The sequence below is a fragment of the Ovis aries genome, chromosome 6, assembly GCF_016772045.2.
Source record: "Ovis aries strain OAR_USU_Benz2616 breed Rambouillet chromosome 6, ARS-UI_Ramb_v3.0, whole genome shotgun sequence".
NCBI classification, from domain to species: domain Eukaryota; kingdom Metazoa; phylum Chordata; class Mammalia; order Artiodactyla; family Bovidae; genus Ovis; species Ovis aries.
The window spans coordinates 56224140-56242620 of NC_056059.1; the positions used below are offsets into that span (position 1 = coordinate 56224140).

The 18481-nt window shown below is 36.6% G+C and overlaps 1 protein-coding gene across 12 annotated transcripts in view; it reads right to left on the reverse strand.

Moving 5' to 3' along the window:
* ARAP2 (ArfGAP with RhoGAP domain, ankyrin repeat and PH domain 2) overlaps window positions 1-18481 on the reverse strand; it is a 198264-nt gene that overhangs the window by 20675 nt on the left and 159108 nt on the right. For all 12 annotated transcript variants that reach the window (XM_027970922.2, XM_015096434.3, XM_060417574.1 and 9 more), the window contains 2 exons: window positions 8751-8890; window positions 490-572 (listed from right to left, as the gene is read on the reverse strand). In XM_027970922.2, the coding sequence (XP_027826723.1) occupies window positions 490-572; window positions 8751-8890 (223 nt within the window). The remainder of the gene's footprint in view (window positions 1-489; window positions 573-8750; window positions 8891-18481) is intronic.

An 18481-nucleotide genomic window follows, 5' to 3' on the forward strand; every position in this document is an offset into this window, starting at 1 on the left:
TATATATATATATATATATATATATATATAAAACAAATATATAAAAATATATATATATTTGACTCATGTTGATATATGGCAGAAACCCCCACAACATTGTAAAGCAATTATCCTCCAGTAAAAAAAAAAAAAAGCCAAGAAGGATGGAGGGCAGCATTTTTCTTCCCCTAGGTAGACTGACTGGAACATTCTGTGACTGAGCAGGGAATGGAATGTGGAGAAACCCATGTACTTTCCAGTTGTGAGGGCCTTCTGGGCATTTCTTGTTCTACACAAAGGAGATGCACTTCCCCAGGAGCTTGACTTGAGTGGAAACATCATCATCTCTCCATATCCACCCACCCAGGTCCCCTGCCACATGTCTGTGGCAACTTAAGGAATCTGTCTAAAGCTTAGCTTATGAAGAGTCAGACTAATGCCATTGATCCCTAAATCCTTGGACAGGTTTTCCTGTAACTTTCTCAACAGCTCTGTCCTTCCAAGCTTTACCTTGTTGGAGGCTTCATCTTCTTTTTCACTCCAAGATAAAACTTCACTGAACTGAGAGAAAACATTTTGTCAGGTTTGCTACTCTGTAAAGGAAAACAAAATAATTTGCAATTAAACAAATGTTATAAATGTCCTTTTATTTTCCTTGAGTATTAAGAATAGAGTTTAGAATGTTTAGTTTCACAAATATTTCATGATAAATGTCATACCAAATTTTTGGTAAATGAAGATTGGGTTGGTTACAATATTATAAATTTAAATAAATGATCCTGGATATATATGTATGATTATATATGTGTGCATATATATGGACAAACACACACAGTAATTCCTTATTCAAAACACTTGGGACTTATGAGAACTGATGATGGTTTTTTATTTTTTCACATTTAAAAAATACATATGGAGTATATTTTGTAACTCCACAATATCATCAGATAGCACCCACCCTATATTCAAATAGATTCATATTCTCTATAAAAATGCATGACATTTCATATAATGTGAATAAATAAAGGCCATAAGTATTGTTATATGGTCTGAATGTTCACATCCCCCCCAACTCCAAACTGAAATATAATCCACAGCATGAAGGTATTTGGAGGTGATAGCTTTGGGTGTTTAATTGAGTCATGAGATTAACTCTGTTTTCACTATGTGAGGATATGAGAAGTGGGCAGTTTACAATCTGGAAGAAGATTCTAACTAGAACCTGACCACACTGGCACCCTAATCTCAGGCCCTCGGCCTCTGGAAGTGGAGGAATAAATTTCTCTTTCTATAAGCCACCCAATCTATGGTAGGTAGCCTGAACAGACTAAGACAAATATCTTTATGTTGGTGTAGGTCAAATTTTGCCACCAAATGAGTTATTATTTTCTGTACTTTTTGGATTTTGGAACTACAAATCTATGTAGGCATAGACTAAACTATCTCAAATATCCATACTGAAAATTTTCACCAATAACTCACAAAAAGAGACTATTAAAAAGAATATACATTTGCTCTTGGATCAATTATATATTTTCTGTACACATCCCAACATATTTATCTGATTAATATGAAAAAATTCAAATCCTTGAACCATCAGGAAAAGTATCTGACAGAGGCAAAACTGAAATCATTATATTCTAATTTAATATCAAAGCATGTACATATATTATTATTGGATAGCCTGCAATAGATCTTATAAAGATAATAGCCATGAAAATAATAATTAGAAAAAGCTTTCCCAACATCCTAAAAATTTTCAAGGAAATCACTTTTTTCAGCCTGGTAGGCAGATAGCATTTATAACTAAGAGCAAGGGGTCTTAGGTCAGAGACCTGGGTGCAAATCTGGCTTTCTACCTACTAGCTTGTAACCTCACATTACTGCTCTCTGCTCTTGTATCTTATTTGTAAACAGGAGTAATAAACACACTATCTCATAGAGTTATTATGAAGATTAAATGATAAAGGGTTACTGTGAAGGGTTATTGTACAAATTAAATAAGAAAAGTGCTTTTAAAGAGTTTAGTCCAGTAAATGGCCAAATACTAAGGGCACAGCAAATTACAGCTATTATTACAAATTTAGAACACAATGCTTCATAGAAATTGATAGATAGACAAGTTGTTAGAGCCCTAGAAAAATGCACAAAAGCCCATTCAGCAAGTATATAGCTCAAATCAGTCCTAAGTTTTATAAACGTTAATCTATTACTATAAATTCTTTTCCTTATGAAAGCAGTTGAATTTGAAAGTGTAAAGGGTGGAAAATATGGCAGTTTTTATAAAATTTTTATAAAATTAAAAATTGGTTTCCATGGAGAAAACAGGTTAGGAGAATGTAGAGGAAATGTAGAGAAAAAAGTGAGCAGGAAGAAGATCCTGGATAATGCTTTGGTGACCAGTGTTCTCTGTGGCAGCAGTGATAAGGCTTGAAATTTACATGGTGAATTTATTCCTACTCACCCTTATCACTGAGTTTGCTATTATTATCATGGCACATAATTTAAAAAATACTTTGGATTTCTTTTTTTTTTTTCTGTATGGCTAGATTTCTTGAAATGGTATCACACGGTCAAAGGTTAGGAACATAATTAAGAATAAGATTTTGCAAAATTGATAGGGTATATTTACTTACAGTTAAATGTATATTTCTGCATTTGCTAGCAGTTTTCAGTTTTGACTTGATCAACAACTTATACATTTATTTATACATTTACTTATTGACATTAGTTCTTTATATACCAAATAGGAAATGGCCTTATCTTTTTAAATGAAATAGTCTATACTAACTGGTCACTGTTTATTTTTATAAAGTCAAGTATGTTGATCTCTTTTGAACTATTACTTCAAGTTTAAAGGGTTCCCACATATCTGATAAATACTCAGTGGCATAGCCATGGAGCTTGAAGGGTTGCTATTTGTCAAGTTTTAATTCTTTTATCAATCTGATATATTTTACACACAGAATAGATGAGAATTTAAGTTGAAAAATTTCTGTTAACAATTGGGCTTCCCTGGTGGCTCAGAGGCAAAGAATCCACCTGCCCGGGCAGGAGACTGTGCAGGAGATACAGGTTCTATCCCTGAATCAGGAAGATCCCCTGGAGAAGGAAATGGCAACCCACTCCAGTACCCTTGCCTGGGAAATGCCATAGGCGGAGGAGCCTGGTGGGCTACAGTCCATGGGGTCACAAAGAGTCAGATATGACTTAGCCACTGAACAACAAAGCAGTTTATTATATAAATTTTCTTTAGACATGCATTTATAACATAGACATGCATTTATAACATATTTATCAAAACAATTATGATAAACAATTACATTTTAACCTCACTTTATGTTACCATTGCTATCTCTGTTCATTTTTATGCCACAATATGATCTAAGCTATTTTAGTTTTACTGTATGAATAAACAGTTGGGTGTAAAATACTTGACAGTTATTTTACTTTTTATATCTCTAAAATGTTTGCAAGTATTCCTATCTGTTTACCCTTTGATGAGCTGTCAAATCATTTTTTCCAAGTTCTAAAAGTTATTATCTTTGGGATTTTGAACACATTAATAATTACATTAAACCTGCAGATCAATATTAGTAGACTTTACATTAATTTTCACCCATTTCTATTAGAGTAGTTCTGTAGCTTTCTTCATCTCAGCCTCTTCTTGTTAAGGTCATTTTTCTGGTATTTTATGTGTTTGGTTTTGGGGTATCTGTATTTTAGCCTGCTACTTTACTGAATATTCAGGAATAACACTTTAAGACTGATATGGAAGAGTGAGGTAGTTTTTTAAGGTAGTAAGTTTTCTATCCAGGAAAGAGTCAAGGAGAGGAGAACATAGGAGTGTATATAGTAGCAAAGACTCCTGGACACCTTCATCAGAGGTTCAGTCAGATTACAGCTGAGGTTCACGTCCCTCCTCAGGGACGTGACTGCTTAGACTGCTGGTCCCCTGGACTCAGTCCCAATGGAGGCAGTGGCAGAGTCAGGCAAAAGGCTGCAATTCCAGCAGGACAGATAAGAAGGGACCTGCACATCTGAGAATGAGGAGCACCTGTGTCTGATCTAGGTGCGTGCATGTGTGTGCTCAGTCGCTCAGTTGTGTCTGACTCTTTGTGACCCCATGGACTGTAACCCACCAGGATCCTCTGTCCATGGAGATTCTCCAGGCAAGAATACTGGAGTAGGTTGCCATGCCCTCCTCCAGGGGATCTTCCCAACCCAGGGGTCAGACATGCATCTCCTGTGTCTCCTAAATTGGCAGGGGGTTTCTTAACTGCTGTACGAGTAGTCTTATTTATACTGGACATTGGTAAGCCCAGGACTGCCTATATTTTGAAATATTGTTGGCAATAGATTGAGAGTCTGAAGTAATACAACTGATTGCCAAGCCACTCTGGACACTCCAGCTCATTACTTTATGTTCTATCCTGTGCAAAGAGAACACAGATGACATAATTTGAGAGGAGTTCGGCCATGGTCGAAAGAAACCCTTTTCAGTTTCAATCTTCAAAATGAATAAGCATAAGCAGGACCTGTTAGGATCCTAATACAAAATTTTTTAAAAGAAATCTCATTTACCGTGATAACTTTACTATTGGTTTATTACAACTCTTTTAGTATGTGTGCCTTCTGGAAAATTTCTTCAAAAAGTTCAAGTGTTATGAAGTATGTAATATGTTGCTTCAGGCACTGTATTTCAAAGTAAAATTTTAATTGAACCAATTAAATTAGCGTGCTTAAAAAATTATCCTTGTTACTGAGAAGAATTTGCTTATTAGTGCATGTAACTTTTAACAACTGTCCCCTCCCCATTTGCTTTTTTTTTTTTCCACACCATTAACAGTATAATGGCAATATTCTTTGACACTTCTGACCTTTTATGTAAATCAAGTCTGAAAACATTTTAATTAATATTTTCTGTGCAGGAAAAACTCTCAAAACAAAATATATCTTCCCCTGTGTATTACTCTAATTTGTTGTTAATGAGCATTCATAAATTATCCCTAATTAACACAGTCTCTTTAAATATACTTTTCAATTTGTAATTTCTACTCCCTTCTTAGTAAATCATTTTCTAAATATATACAAGCACACATATATTAAGGGCAACTGTCAAAACCAGAGCCAAATCTGTATTCAGATAAGTTTGAGGACTTTTACTATCAATTATTTACTGTAAACTCATTTGAAAAGCAAACACTGCCAATGACTTGGCCATCAATATTAAAAGCAAAAGACCAGCAACATGCAGAAATAACCAACAAAATAACATCATATGTTGAAAATAATAATGGTTTGAGTTTAAAGGAAAACCATGTCCCTCATCTGCCTGCCTTACTGTGCAAATGAAAGTATCAGTCGCATTAATTGATTCTGACAGATGCATAAAGACAACTTTCAAACAGTTAATACTATAATTCCATAACCTGAGGTCACTGTGATAGAAACAAAATGTGTTCAGGGTCTTTAAAGAACACTCTTTCTGAGAGATACTGTATGATCTCATTTACATGTATTGAACAGAATCTAAAAAAGTCAGACCCACAAAGAAGCAGGGAGTAGAATGGTGGTTTCCAGGGACTGGGGCTGAGGGAAATGGGAAAGTGTTGATAAGTGGGTACTAAGTTTCAGTTATGCAGAAAGAATAGGTCCTCAAAATCTAAGTATAGCATGGTGACAACAGTTAACGGTATTGTATTGTGTACTCGAAACTTGCCAAGAGAGTAGATCTTAAATGTTCTTACCACAAATACACACAAAACTATGAGATAATGACTATTAATTCATTAATTAATTAGCTTAGATTGTGGTCATCATTTCACAATGTATATGTATATCAAAAGCATCATATTTTTATAACAAATGTAATTTTTGTCAATTATACTTTGAAAAACACAGGGAAAATATCGCAAATGTCAAAACAAAAAGCTTTCAGATGAGCACTCAGTCCTACCACTGTCTACCAATTTGTATGAGTTATTTTAGATTAAGTAGAAGGATGCTTTCAAAAAGATACATATTCTTAAAACTCATTCTGTTAAGGGATGAAATTCTTTAACTCAATTATAAAATCATTTCATCTAAAAAAAATAATATCTCCATGTACAGGCTTCCTTGTGGCAGATTTTAAAATTTATACCAGCTTGGGGAAAAACATTATAAGAAACTGCATGGTATGAAGTGTCATATTTGAAAATACTTGGTACTATTAAAATGAAAAATACTATCCTCTTTAAGTAAAATTCTGTCAGAAAAAACATAAGGCTAAAATAATACAAACGTTATTCTTTAGTGAGTCCATGCATAAAACCTTTAAATTAGACACCTGGGAGTGAATTCTGACTCTATCGCTTACTGGCTATGTGATCCTGAGCAAGTTATGTAATATCTTGGTAGACTCCATTTCTTCATCTGTCAAGGGGGATAATTATAGTACTACTTTTATAGGATTATTGAAAATATAAAGTGAGATAAGTGAAATGTACAGAACTCTGCTTTTTGTGGATTAACCACTTGAATGTTAGATGGGGCCATTATGACTGCACTGGTATTGATACTAGTTGTTTTTAGAACCTTCTGTTGCTACACAGCGGAAGTGTCAGTTCCTTAACGAAACTAAAAAGTCCAGGATGATTTTAAATTACACTAAGTAAATACCCAACTACAAAGGTGATCATTAACCAACATATAAATGGAAGGACCGGGATGACGGAAATGAATCTAATGAAGATAAAGGTGGGTGACTCACTGCAGAAACCCCAACAGGATTCAGCCAGATTCAATTCTTAGATAGCTGGAACTTCAGTTGTGAGGTTTAGCATTTCCTTTCACAAACACAAACCTACAGTTCATGAACTTTACAATGTGATGTGTTGGGGGCTTCCTTGCTAGTCTGCTGCTGCTGCTGCTAAGTCGCTTCAGTCGTGTCCAACTCTGTGTGACCCCATAGACGGCAGCCCACCAGGCTCCGCCATCCCTGGGATTCTCCAGGCAAGAACACTGGAGTGGGTTGCCATTTCCTTCTCCAGCGCATGAAAGTGAAAAGTGAAAGTGAAGTCGCTCAGTCGTGTCCAACTCTTAGCGACCCCATGGACTGCAGCCTACCAGGCTCCTCCGTCCATGGGATTTTCCAGGCAAGAGTACTGGAGTGGGCTGCCATTGCCTTCTCCATCCTTGCTGGTCTAGTGGTTGAGAATCTGCCTGCCAGTATGGGGGACACAGGTTCGATTCCTAGTTTGGGAAGATCCCACATGCCACAGAGCAACTAAACCTGTGTGCCACAACCACTGAGCCAGCACCCTAGAACTCATGAGCCTCAACTATTGAGCCCACATGCCACTACTATTCAAGCCCGAGCATCTAGAGCCTGTGCTTGGCAACGACAATGAGAATCCTGTATACCACAATTAGAGAAAGCTCACACTGCAATGAAGACCCAGCACAGACAAAAATAATAAATAAATCTTTAAAAAATGTGATGTGTTTGTTTCACATAACTTAGAATTCTTAAGTGCTTTCTTTCTGCAAACTTCACTCTTCCTGCACTGAAGAATGTGAATAATGATAACAAACAATAACAAATGATAACAATCGATACCTACACAGACTCCCCACCAACTCTTATCAGCTGGAACAAAAATGTGAGATTTCCAGTATATAATACAGCTCTTGGAAGAGAAGGATAAGGGCTGCAGAATTCAGTGCTGTTTTGTTAGCTCTCTGCCTGGACATTCTGCTGTCCTTGAAGAATATGAACATTAAATGGATATACAAAGTAGGAGGCTAAGATTTATTTATGCTCACCTGAAGGCTTCCTTGCAAGAGGAACATATAAGACAGTGGTCAGTGTGTGGAGAGCTCAATGAAAGCCACAGCAAAATGGAGCTGTAGAACTTTGGAAAGCTACTTAATAACTCTTCCTTCATAACAATATTAAATAACATGTTACTAGTCTGGTCCTTTTTCATAGATCTCCAAAACACAACATAGTGAAGCACCACACACCTGAAGTATGCAAGCAATGCTTATTCCAGTGAATCTTTATAATTCAGTGGAAAAACTATCTTTGGGTCCTGCGGTTATTCCACATTCAAAATAACTGCTTGGATATTGCTTGAATCTCAAGGAAGTAGAGATGCTATTGTATATACCCAAGCAACAACCACCAAAACTGAATGGAAAACATTTATTTCTGTCATCCTAGAAAATACCCTACTGACTGTATCTCTGTGCTTCTGTAGCAATGCTACTCCTTACCCCAGGCAAACACTTTCTGACTTTTATCACCATAGAGGATTTTGAACTTTTATGGATAGACTCATATGGTATCATTTTGTGTCAAACTGTTTTTACTCAAGAAGGATTTGAAGGTCCTCCCATGTTGTTACATTCATTCAGTTTTATTGCTGAGTAGCATTCCACTGTCTGAATATATCATTCTCCCATTGATGGACATTTGGAATGTTTCCAGGTTTTAGCCTTTATGAATAAAGCTGTTTATGAATATTCTTGTTCAACACTAGTGAATATAATACCTAGGAATAGAGTTGCTGGATTGTGAGTCAGAACGAATAACTATTTTAAAAGCTGCCCAAACTTCTACATATTGAGTATGTGATTTTACCTTTCTGCCAGCCTCCCAGAGGTTGAATGCAGTTTATTTACTATAGGCCTTGAACTCCAGGAGACAGGGCTTAGAGGTATGAAGTAAGAATGTTAACTCACACAAATATATACACATATTCAACTACTATATATATAAATACCTTCAGATCCTTGTAAAGAAGGAGGTACCCATCTCGTAAAACACAATACCGATCTTGAAACTTATTTCCAGAGAGTATTTTAGATGGTTCTTCTTTGACTTTCAAGACTCCCTCTTTGATATTTTCCAGGGCCTTCCTCTCTGTAAAGTACAACATTTACTGTTGCAAGTTAGGTATATTTTCATTTATTTGGAATAGAATATAAAACATTTCTGTATTTTCAATTTTGATGAAACAAAATAATAACTTCTTTCCTACAATTAAGCCTCTAGTTAATTTTTGAGAACACCTTGTATCGGGGAGTGTCGGACAAGCTACAGATCCAGTGACCAGATCTATTTATATCTCTTTGTAATATATAGGCCTGCCTATGCTGTTCAATTAGCTCCTGGCTAATGAGCACCTGAAACATGCTAGTCTCCACTGAGATGTGCTGTGAGTATAGGATATATAGCATATTTTGAAAATTAGTACCTAGAACGGTAAATATATTACAATTTTGTATACCAGAAAAGGTAAATATATCACAATTTTATAGTATTGATTACATGTTGAAATGATATTTTGGACATCTGAGTTTAAATAGAAGATATAAGTAAAATTAATTTCACCTACTTATATATATATATGTGACTATGCCAAAGCCTTTGACTGTGTGGATCACAATAAACTGTGGGAAATTGTGAAAGAGATGGGAATACCAGACCACCTGACCTGCCTCTTGAGAAACCTGTATGCAGGTCAGGAAGCAACAGTTAGAACTGGACATGGAACAACAGACTGGTTCCAAATAGGAAAAGGAGTACGTCAAGGCTGTATATTGTCACCCTGCTTATTTAACTTCTATGCAGAGTACATCATGAAAATGCTGGGCTGGAAGAAGCACAAGCTGGAACCAGGATTGCCGGGAGAAATATCAATAACCTCAGATATGCAGATGACACCACCTTTATGGCAGAAAGTGAAGAGGAACTAAAAAGCCTCTTGATGAAAGTAAAAGTGGAGAGTGAAAAAGTTGGCTTAAAGCTCAACATTCAGAAAATGAAGATCATGGCATCTGGTCCCATCATTTCATGGCAAATAGACGGGGAAACAGTGGAAACAGTGTCAGACTTTATTTTTTGGGGCTCCAAAATCACTGCAGATGGTGACTGCAGCCATGAAATTGAAAGATGCTTACTCCTTGGATGGAAAGTTATGACCAACCTAGACAGCATATTGTAAAGCAGAGACATTACTTTGCCAACAAAGGTCCATTTAGTGAAGGCTATGGTTTTTCCAGTGGTCATGTATGGATGTGAGAGTTGGACTGTGAAGAAAGCTGAGCACCGAAGAATTAATGCTTTTCAACTGTGGTGTTGGAGAAGACTCTTGAGAGTCCTTTGGACTGCAAGGAGATCCAACCAGTCCATTCTAAAGAAGATCAGCCCTGGGTGTTCTTTTGGAAGGAATGATGCTATAGCTGAAACTCCAGTACTTTGGCCACCTCATGTGAAGAGTTGCTGCTGCTGCTGCTAAGTCTCATCGGTCGTGTCCGACTGTGTGTGACCCCAGAGATGGCAGCCCAGCAGGCTCCCCCATCCCTGGGATTCTCCTGGCAAAAACACTGGAGTGGGCTCCCCCATCCCTGGGATTCTCCTGGCAAGAACACTGGAGTGGGCTGCCATTGCCTTCTAGGCAATGTGGCTACTAGGCAATTTAAAATTATATCATCTGCTTGCATTTTACTTCTTTGAATAGCACTCATATAAATAATGCAAAATACACAGGGAAAAGAGAAATCTCCTCTCGAAGACTGAGTCAGGAATTTAGTAATTCTTCAGACATTAGAAAAATTCCTATATCTATGAAACAGGTAAGGGTAAATAAGGCAAAATGCCCGATAACACTTGTGCAATAATGCATCTACCACACTTAGAAATCATTTCAACAGTTCCATTAAAAACCACATTTCTGATAATAAAATCACATTGAATCTATAAATTTATCATGAATAAATTTATCACTATATCTCAGTTTACAACTTTTTAAAATATAAATTTATTAATTTTAATTGGAGGCTAATTACCTTACAATATTGTATTGGTTTTGCCATACATCAACATGAATCCACCATGGGTGTACATGTTTTCCCCATCCTGAACCCCCCTCCCACCTCCCCTCCCCATACCATCCCTCTGGGTACAACTTTCTTTTTGAAATCTCAACATTATTTAACTGTCTGCATAAGAAACAAGGAACAAAGGAAAGAAAAAGAACCTGAAGCCAAGTAGCCATGACATGGTCATTCTGGGGTCAACTCCTGCTCTTTCTGTAGAATAGGAGTAATGACACATCCTGCAGACTGCTGTGGCCCTCACATTAGATGGGGTCCTCAAAGATGTAGGGAGGGACACCACATCAGGGTCAAGACCTTTAGCAATTTCCTGATATTAAAGTGATGAAACTCTTAAGTATTCACTCATAGTTTCTAAAATTTATAGATGAATGATTTTAGAAAAAGAACTTTTTTAGTCTTAAACCTAGCAATCCCTTGGTTAGGGAAAACCTTTACTCATACAGCAAATGATACACAGATGTTCACAATTATAGTTAGTATAAGAAAACAAGTTAGAAAAATTTGAAGTACTGCCTTATAACTCAGATATGAGCGTGGGATGACAACCTGGAAGCAGACATCAACATGTTGAATCACATCACTGATCTTAAACAAACAAAAGTAGTTTTCATGATCTGCATACCACCACATATAACAGTCTTTTAATCATGATGCCATGCTAAAATAGGTTCTTTTACGGAGTTTGTGATTTTAAAATAATTTCTGAAAAATACACTGCTAATATTTGTCTTCTGGAACAATCTCTTAATAGTCAATTGCATAGAAAAAATATTTCAAGTAGTATTTTATAGCTAACTAGCTTCTATTTAAATGAAAAATAACACTTTTCCAATTAAAAGACTTGAAAGATTATTTTAATGGAATGAGAAGAAAAAGGAAAAAATACACATATAACTAGTGTTCAGCAAAATTCATATGACATCAATTCATTTCTTCATGAAGTATTCAGAGTCTAGTATGCATTTGATTCTAATAATATATAATAATACCTAAGGAGATGGTTTCTGGACTTGCAGTGCAGTGTTAGAGGCAGAGTAAACATAGGTAAACAAACAATGCTCACATATGCTGATAGGAGAAATACAGTAAGCAATTTAGAAAACACTGGGTGGGCTTAGAGATTCAGCTGATTTAGAATAAGAAAGTGAAAGTGGATAAAGATATTGATAATACTATTGATTTAGAAATAGGTAAAGATTTTAAAAACATTATAATCAAGTTGTGAGATACAGATGTTACATTTTGCTTAAGTCAAACCAATTCCATTCACACCTTCTGATTATACCTTTTTAAGATTTTTGTTCTGTTTAATATAGCTTTCTGATTTTACCAATAAGAAATAATCATATGTCTAGTGTTTAAGTAAACTACTCATAGGTCAAAAAGAAAACAGGCTTAGGACAAAAACACTGTTGTCACCTTTCAGTGCATATTTATTAAAATTTATTTTAATAAACCATATGTAATTGAGTACATATGGCTTCCCCGGTGGCTTAGTGGTAAATAATCTACCTGCAATGAGAAGACCCAGGTTCAATTCCTGGGTTGGGAAGATTCTCTGGAAAAGGAAATGGCAACCCAGTCTGTCCATGGAAAACCCCATGGACAGAGGAGCCTGGTAGGCTACAGACCACGGTATCGTAAAGAGTTGGACATGACTGAGGGGCTTCACTCACTTCAAGGCAAGTATTCTTGCTTGGAAAATTCTATGGACAGAGGAGCCTGGCAAGCTATAGGCCATGGGGGTCACAAGAGTCAGGCATGACTTAATGACTAAACTACCACTACCAATTGAGTATCTTAGCTAAATCTTCACCTTCTTTTTTTTTTGGCCACACTGCACAGCATTTGGAACTTCCCTGACTAGAGGTTGAACCCAAGTCCCCTGTAGTGGAAGTGTGGAAGTGTGGAGTCTTAACCACTAGACTACTAGAGAAGTCCTCTTAGCTAAAGCTTGATGCATATATTATTAAGGGACTCATAAAGAAGGAAAGAGCAAAAAGAAACTTGAAATATAAAGTTCTATGATAAATATAGAGGGCCTAAAAGAATTTCTAAAAGCTCTCATGACAAAATTTCTGTATGCTCTAACAATGTTAAAATAAGTAGGAAAATTATCCACCATTTAAAGGCCAAGATGAAGCTATACATTTTGGGGACACAGTGCATGAGTCAGTGTGTAACATAAGGAAGGTTATAAATTAAATGGCTTTCAACAATTCGCTTTTCCAAACTTCTAGTACTACATGGCCTCTCAATCATGGGGTACTTTGCTTTTATGTTTTCACTTCCTCAGCCTCATCCTGGGCAAAAAAACGTATTAAGATCTAGGAAGCCTGGTGTGCTGCAGTTTATGGGGTCACAAAGAATTGGACATGATTTAGGAATTGAAAAAAACAATAATAACCAGAGAGTCAGACCCCTCCTGGTATTTTCTAGGGCAGGAAAGGATCAGTGGGAGTTCAGAGAGGGTTCTTTAGAGTTAACCCTAGTCGTGTCTGACTCTTTGCAACCCCATGGACTGTAGCCTACCAGGCTCCTCTGTCCATGGGATTTTCCAGGCAATAGTACTGGAGTGGATTGCCATTTCCTTCTCCAGGGAATCTTCCCTACCCAGGGATCGAACCCAGGTCTCCCGCATTGTAGACAGATGCTTTACCGTCTGAGCCACCAGGGAAGTCCCAAGAGAATTGATTGGTATTCTTAGTTATATTGTGCTGTACTTGCTATTAATTAGAAAAGCCCTTGTATAAAACACAGAATGGTCAGATTTAGTTATTTAAACAGAACAGACATATTACCAGGACTATGAAACAGGTGCCCCTCAAAAATATTTTTCCAAACCATCTGCAACCTTAAGTTCTTACTCTTTGCAATCCCATGGACTGTAGCTTACCAGACTCCTCCGTCCATGGAATTTTCCAGGCAAGAGTACTGGAGTGGGTTGCCATTTCCTTCTCGAAGGGATCTTCCTGACCTGGGAATTAAACCTGGGTCTCCTACATTGCAGGCAGACACTTTACTCTCTGAGCCAGCAGGGATGCCCTAGACAAAAACAGTATTTCCTAACCAGTGGTCCCTGATCCCAATAAAAGCTCATCTGTGGAGAAGCTGGGAGGGTCTTGGGAAGAGAGACAGAGACAGACAGGGAAGTAGTAGGAATAGGGGAGAGAGGAAAACACAAACCCGAAAATATTTCTAAAACACATACTATGCTTTTATCCTTCATGTCCAGTCAGATAGCAATTCAGACCATTGTTCTCTCAGATATTTTCTCTGGGGTTTCATTCCACTTCTTTGCCAACATCATCTCTCTGACCCCTTCCTTTTCTACTTAATATCCAGATTCTAGGATGTTAGAACTTCATGGCCTGATTGTCTAATGATTCCATATAATTCCAGATTGGTGCTATTCAAATACTGTTTTATCATGTTAATCCCCTTTCCAAAGCTCTATTTTCTACTACTCAATATCTCACTTGCCTAACATTAAAAATGTAAATTTCTTTCCTTGACTTTTCAAGGGCTAACTAAATTAGATTCCTTCTACTCATCTCTATAAACCAATAAGTTAAAATGGTATTTATTTATAAGTCAGTTGATCACAATACACTGTTTGGAAAGCTGATCTTTGTTGCTATGGTATGACTTATGTTGATCAATTTCCCTCAAGTTGTATGAACTTGAGAGAAATTCCATTCTTGTTTTATACAAATTCTATTTCTACTTCTGGACCCAACTCATCCATGAAGATGTTTTTCTAACCCAGTCCATACTTGTTATTCATGTCTCTAAAACTCTAAAGATAAAATTTAGGTGTTGAATACATGAAAAGTCATGTTTGTCTCATAATTTAGCTCTTAAAAATAATAATTTCAGTCTCTGGCCATACTTCCCTGAATGTACCCAATCTTATCTGTTCTTGAAAAAATAATTTCATATTTGATTTTTAAAATAATATGGGTTTTGAATTTTCCTTCACAACCTATGTGAGAACTAACATAGCAAGTTAGTTAGAGGCTTAGAGAATACTTGTAAAAAAGCTCTTAAGACATTTCCCCTAAAGTCAGGAACAAGACAAGGGTGCCCACTTTCACCGCTACTATTCAACATAGTTCTGGAAGTTTTGGCCACAACAATCAGAGCAGAAAAAGAAATAAAAGGAATCCAAATTGGAAAAGAAGAAGTAAAACTCTCACTGTTTGCAGATGACATGATCCTCTACATAGAAAACGCTAAAGACTCCACCAGAAAATTTCTAGAGCTAATCAATGAATATAGTAAAGTTGCAGGATATAAAATCAACACACAGAAATCGCTTGCATTCCTATACACTATTAATGAGAAAGTAGAAAAAGAAATTAAGGAAACAATTCCATTCACCATTGCAACGAAAAGAATAAAATACTTGGGAATATATCTACCTAGAGAAACTAAAGACTTATATATAGAAAACTATAAAACACTAATGAAAGAAATCAAAGAGGACACTAATAGATGGAGAAATATACCATGTTCATGGATTGGAAGAATCAACACAGTGAAAATGAGTATACTACTCAAAGCAATCTACAGATTCAATGCAATCCCTATCAAGCTACCAGCGGTATTTTTCACAGAAGTAGAACAAATAATTTCAAGATTTGTATGGAAATACAAAAAACCTCGAATAGCCAAGGCAATCTTGAGAAAGAAGAATGGAACTGGAGGAATCAACTTGCCTGACTTCAGGCTCTACTACAAAGCCACAGTCATCAAGACAGTATGGTACTGGCACAAAGATAGAAATATAGATCAATGGAACAAAATAGAAAGCCCAGAGATAAATCCACACACATATGGACACCTTATCTTTGACAAAGGAGGCAAGAATATACAATGGAGTAAAGACAATCTCTTTAACAAGTGGTGCTAGGAAAACTGGTCAACCACTTGTAAAAGAATGAAACTAGATCACTTTCTAACACCACACACAAAAATAAACTCAAAATGGATTAAAGATCTAAACGTAAGACCAGAAACTATAAAACTCCTAGAGGAGAACATAGGCAAAACACTCTCCAACATAAATCACAGCAGGATCCTCTATGATCCACCTCCCAGAATACTGGAAATAAAAGCAAAAATGAACTAATGGGATCTAATTAAAATTAAAAGCTTCTGCACAACAAATAAAAATATAAGCAAGGTGAAAAGACAGCCTTCAGAATGGGAGAAAATAATAGCAAATGAAGCAACGGACAAACAACTAATCTCAAAAATATACAAGCAACTTATGCAGGTCAATTCCAGAAAAATAAATGACCCAATCAAAAAATGGCCCAAAGAACTAAATAGACATTTCTCCAAAGACGACATACGGATGGCTAACAAACTCATGTAAAGATGCTCAACATCACTCATTATTAGAGAAATGCAAATCAAGACCACAATGAGGTACCACTTCACACCAGTCAGAATGGCTGTGATCCAAAAGTCTGCAAGCAATAAATGCTGGAGAGGGTGTGGAGAAAAGGGAGCCCTCTTGCACTGTTGGTGGGAATGCAAACTAGTACAACCACTATGGAGAACAGTGTGGAGATTCCTTAAAAATTGCAAATAGAACAGCCTTATGACCCAGCAATCCCACTGCTGGGCATACACACTGAGGAAACCAGAATTGAAAGAGACACATGTACCCCAATGTTCGTTGTAGCACTGTTTATAATAGCCAGGACATGGAAACAACCTAGATGTCCATCAGCAGATGAATGGATAAGAAAGCTGTGGTACATATACACAATGGAGTATTACTCAGCCATTAAAAAGAATACATTTGAATCAGTTCTAATGAGGTGGATGAAACTGGAGCCGATTATACAGAGTGAAGTAAGCCAGAAAGAAAAATACCAATACAGTATACTAACACATATATATGGAATTTAGAAAGATGGTAATAATGACCCTGTATGCGAGACAGTAAAAGAGACACAGATGTGTAGAGCAGACTTTCGGACTCTGAGGGAGAGGGAGAGGGTGGGATGATTGGGGAGAATGGCATTGAAATATGTATACTAGCATGTAAGAAACGAATCGCCAGTCTATGTTTGATGCACAATACAGGATGCTTGGGGCTGGTGCACGGGGATGATCCAGAGAGATGATATGGGGTGGGGGGGTGGGGGTTTCATGTTTGGGAACTCATGTACACCCGTGGTGGATTCATGTCAGTGTATGGCAAAACCAATACAGTATTGTAAAGTAAAATAAAGTAAAAATAAAAATTAAAAAAAAAAAAACTATGAGGAAGATTAAATGAAATGGCATATGCAAAGCCATCAGCCCAGCATCTGGCACCCAATAAATATTATCTCTTATATATGATCTGAGCAATGACAAGGGAATATACAACAAATGGGTCTATTTTCCATGGTCTCTATGGATCTCCCTTCTTCTTTCACTGGCAAAGATTATCTCCTCAAGCCTACACATTATATGAAAAATCAAGTTCCATCTCTGCTCATGTATGCTAAGGAGCAATTTTCATGAGACATTTTCTTGAAAGTGAAAGTCACTCAGTAGTGTCTGACTCTTTGTGACCGCATGGCCTATACAGTCCATGGAATTCTCCAGGCCAGAATACTGGAATGGGTAGTCTTTCCCTTCTCCAGGGTATCTTCCCAACCCATGGATCCAACCCAGGTCTCCTGCATCACATTTGGATTCTTTACCAGCTGAGCCACAAGGGAAGCCCTCTTTTCTCTTAGAAATATTCCACAAATTTGGCAATATTTGCAGCCTGACATCTAAAATCAATTTCAAATTAAAAATTATTCACATTCTTTGTTTGATATTGATTATATAAAACACATAATCTGTAATTTGGAAGAAGCAGAATTTGATATAGTTCACTCATTTTATGACATTCATTCACATTTAATAAAATTTAGTTCTATGAATGAGTAGAAGCCAAACTCAAGAACTGTTTGAACATAATCTAGAAAAAGTGAAATATCCCCCTACTTCCCAGTGTGTTTTCCTTTGTTACTTGTATTGAAGAAGCAATGCTTAATAGAACAAGCAGCCTGAAGACACCCTTCTGTACTTAGATTATTCATAAGCAATAAAACTGTAAATACAGTTTCTACTGGAGGATTGACTAAGAAAGTGCCAGAGATTCCATGGCATTTTGATGACAACACAAAGTACTTTTCTATTCTGTTATCAATTTCTGAGAAAACACCTCCACTTGAAGTGGACTGGATTTACTTTCAACTTTTATACATCTTTGGCTTTAAAAAGATTTGATGAGGAATGGAATATAAATTATTTCAGCTAGACTAAGATTTATATGAACTCATACTATTTTTGCTGGAATATTCTTTTATTTTCTAAGTCAATCCATAGTGGATGGCTCAGCTTCCCAGGTCTGAATTTGCCAAAAGCAGTTGCATTTTTATCTATTCTATTCTAATGCATATTTAATTCCAAAGCATCTGTCTTAAGTAGCAATCTAAATTTAGAAACCCACAGGCATCTGCATTTGAGTTACATATTCTATGTTAAAAGTAGTTCTTCCCCATTGAGATCACTAAAACTTGATTCTGTTGTGGTATCTAGAGTTCTATTGGGG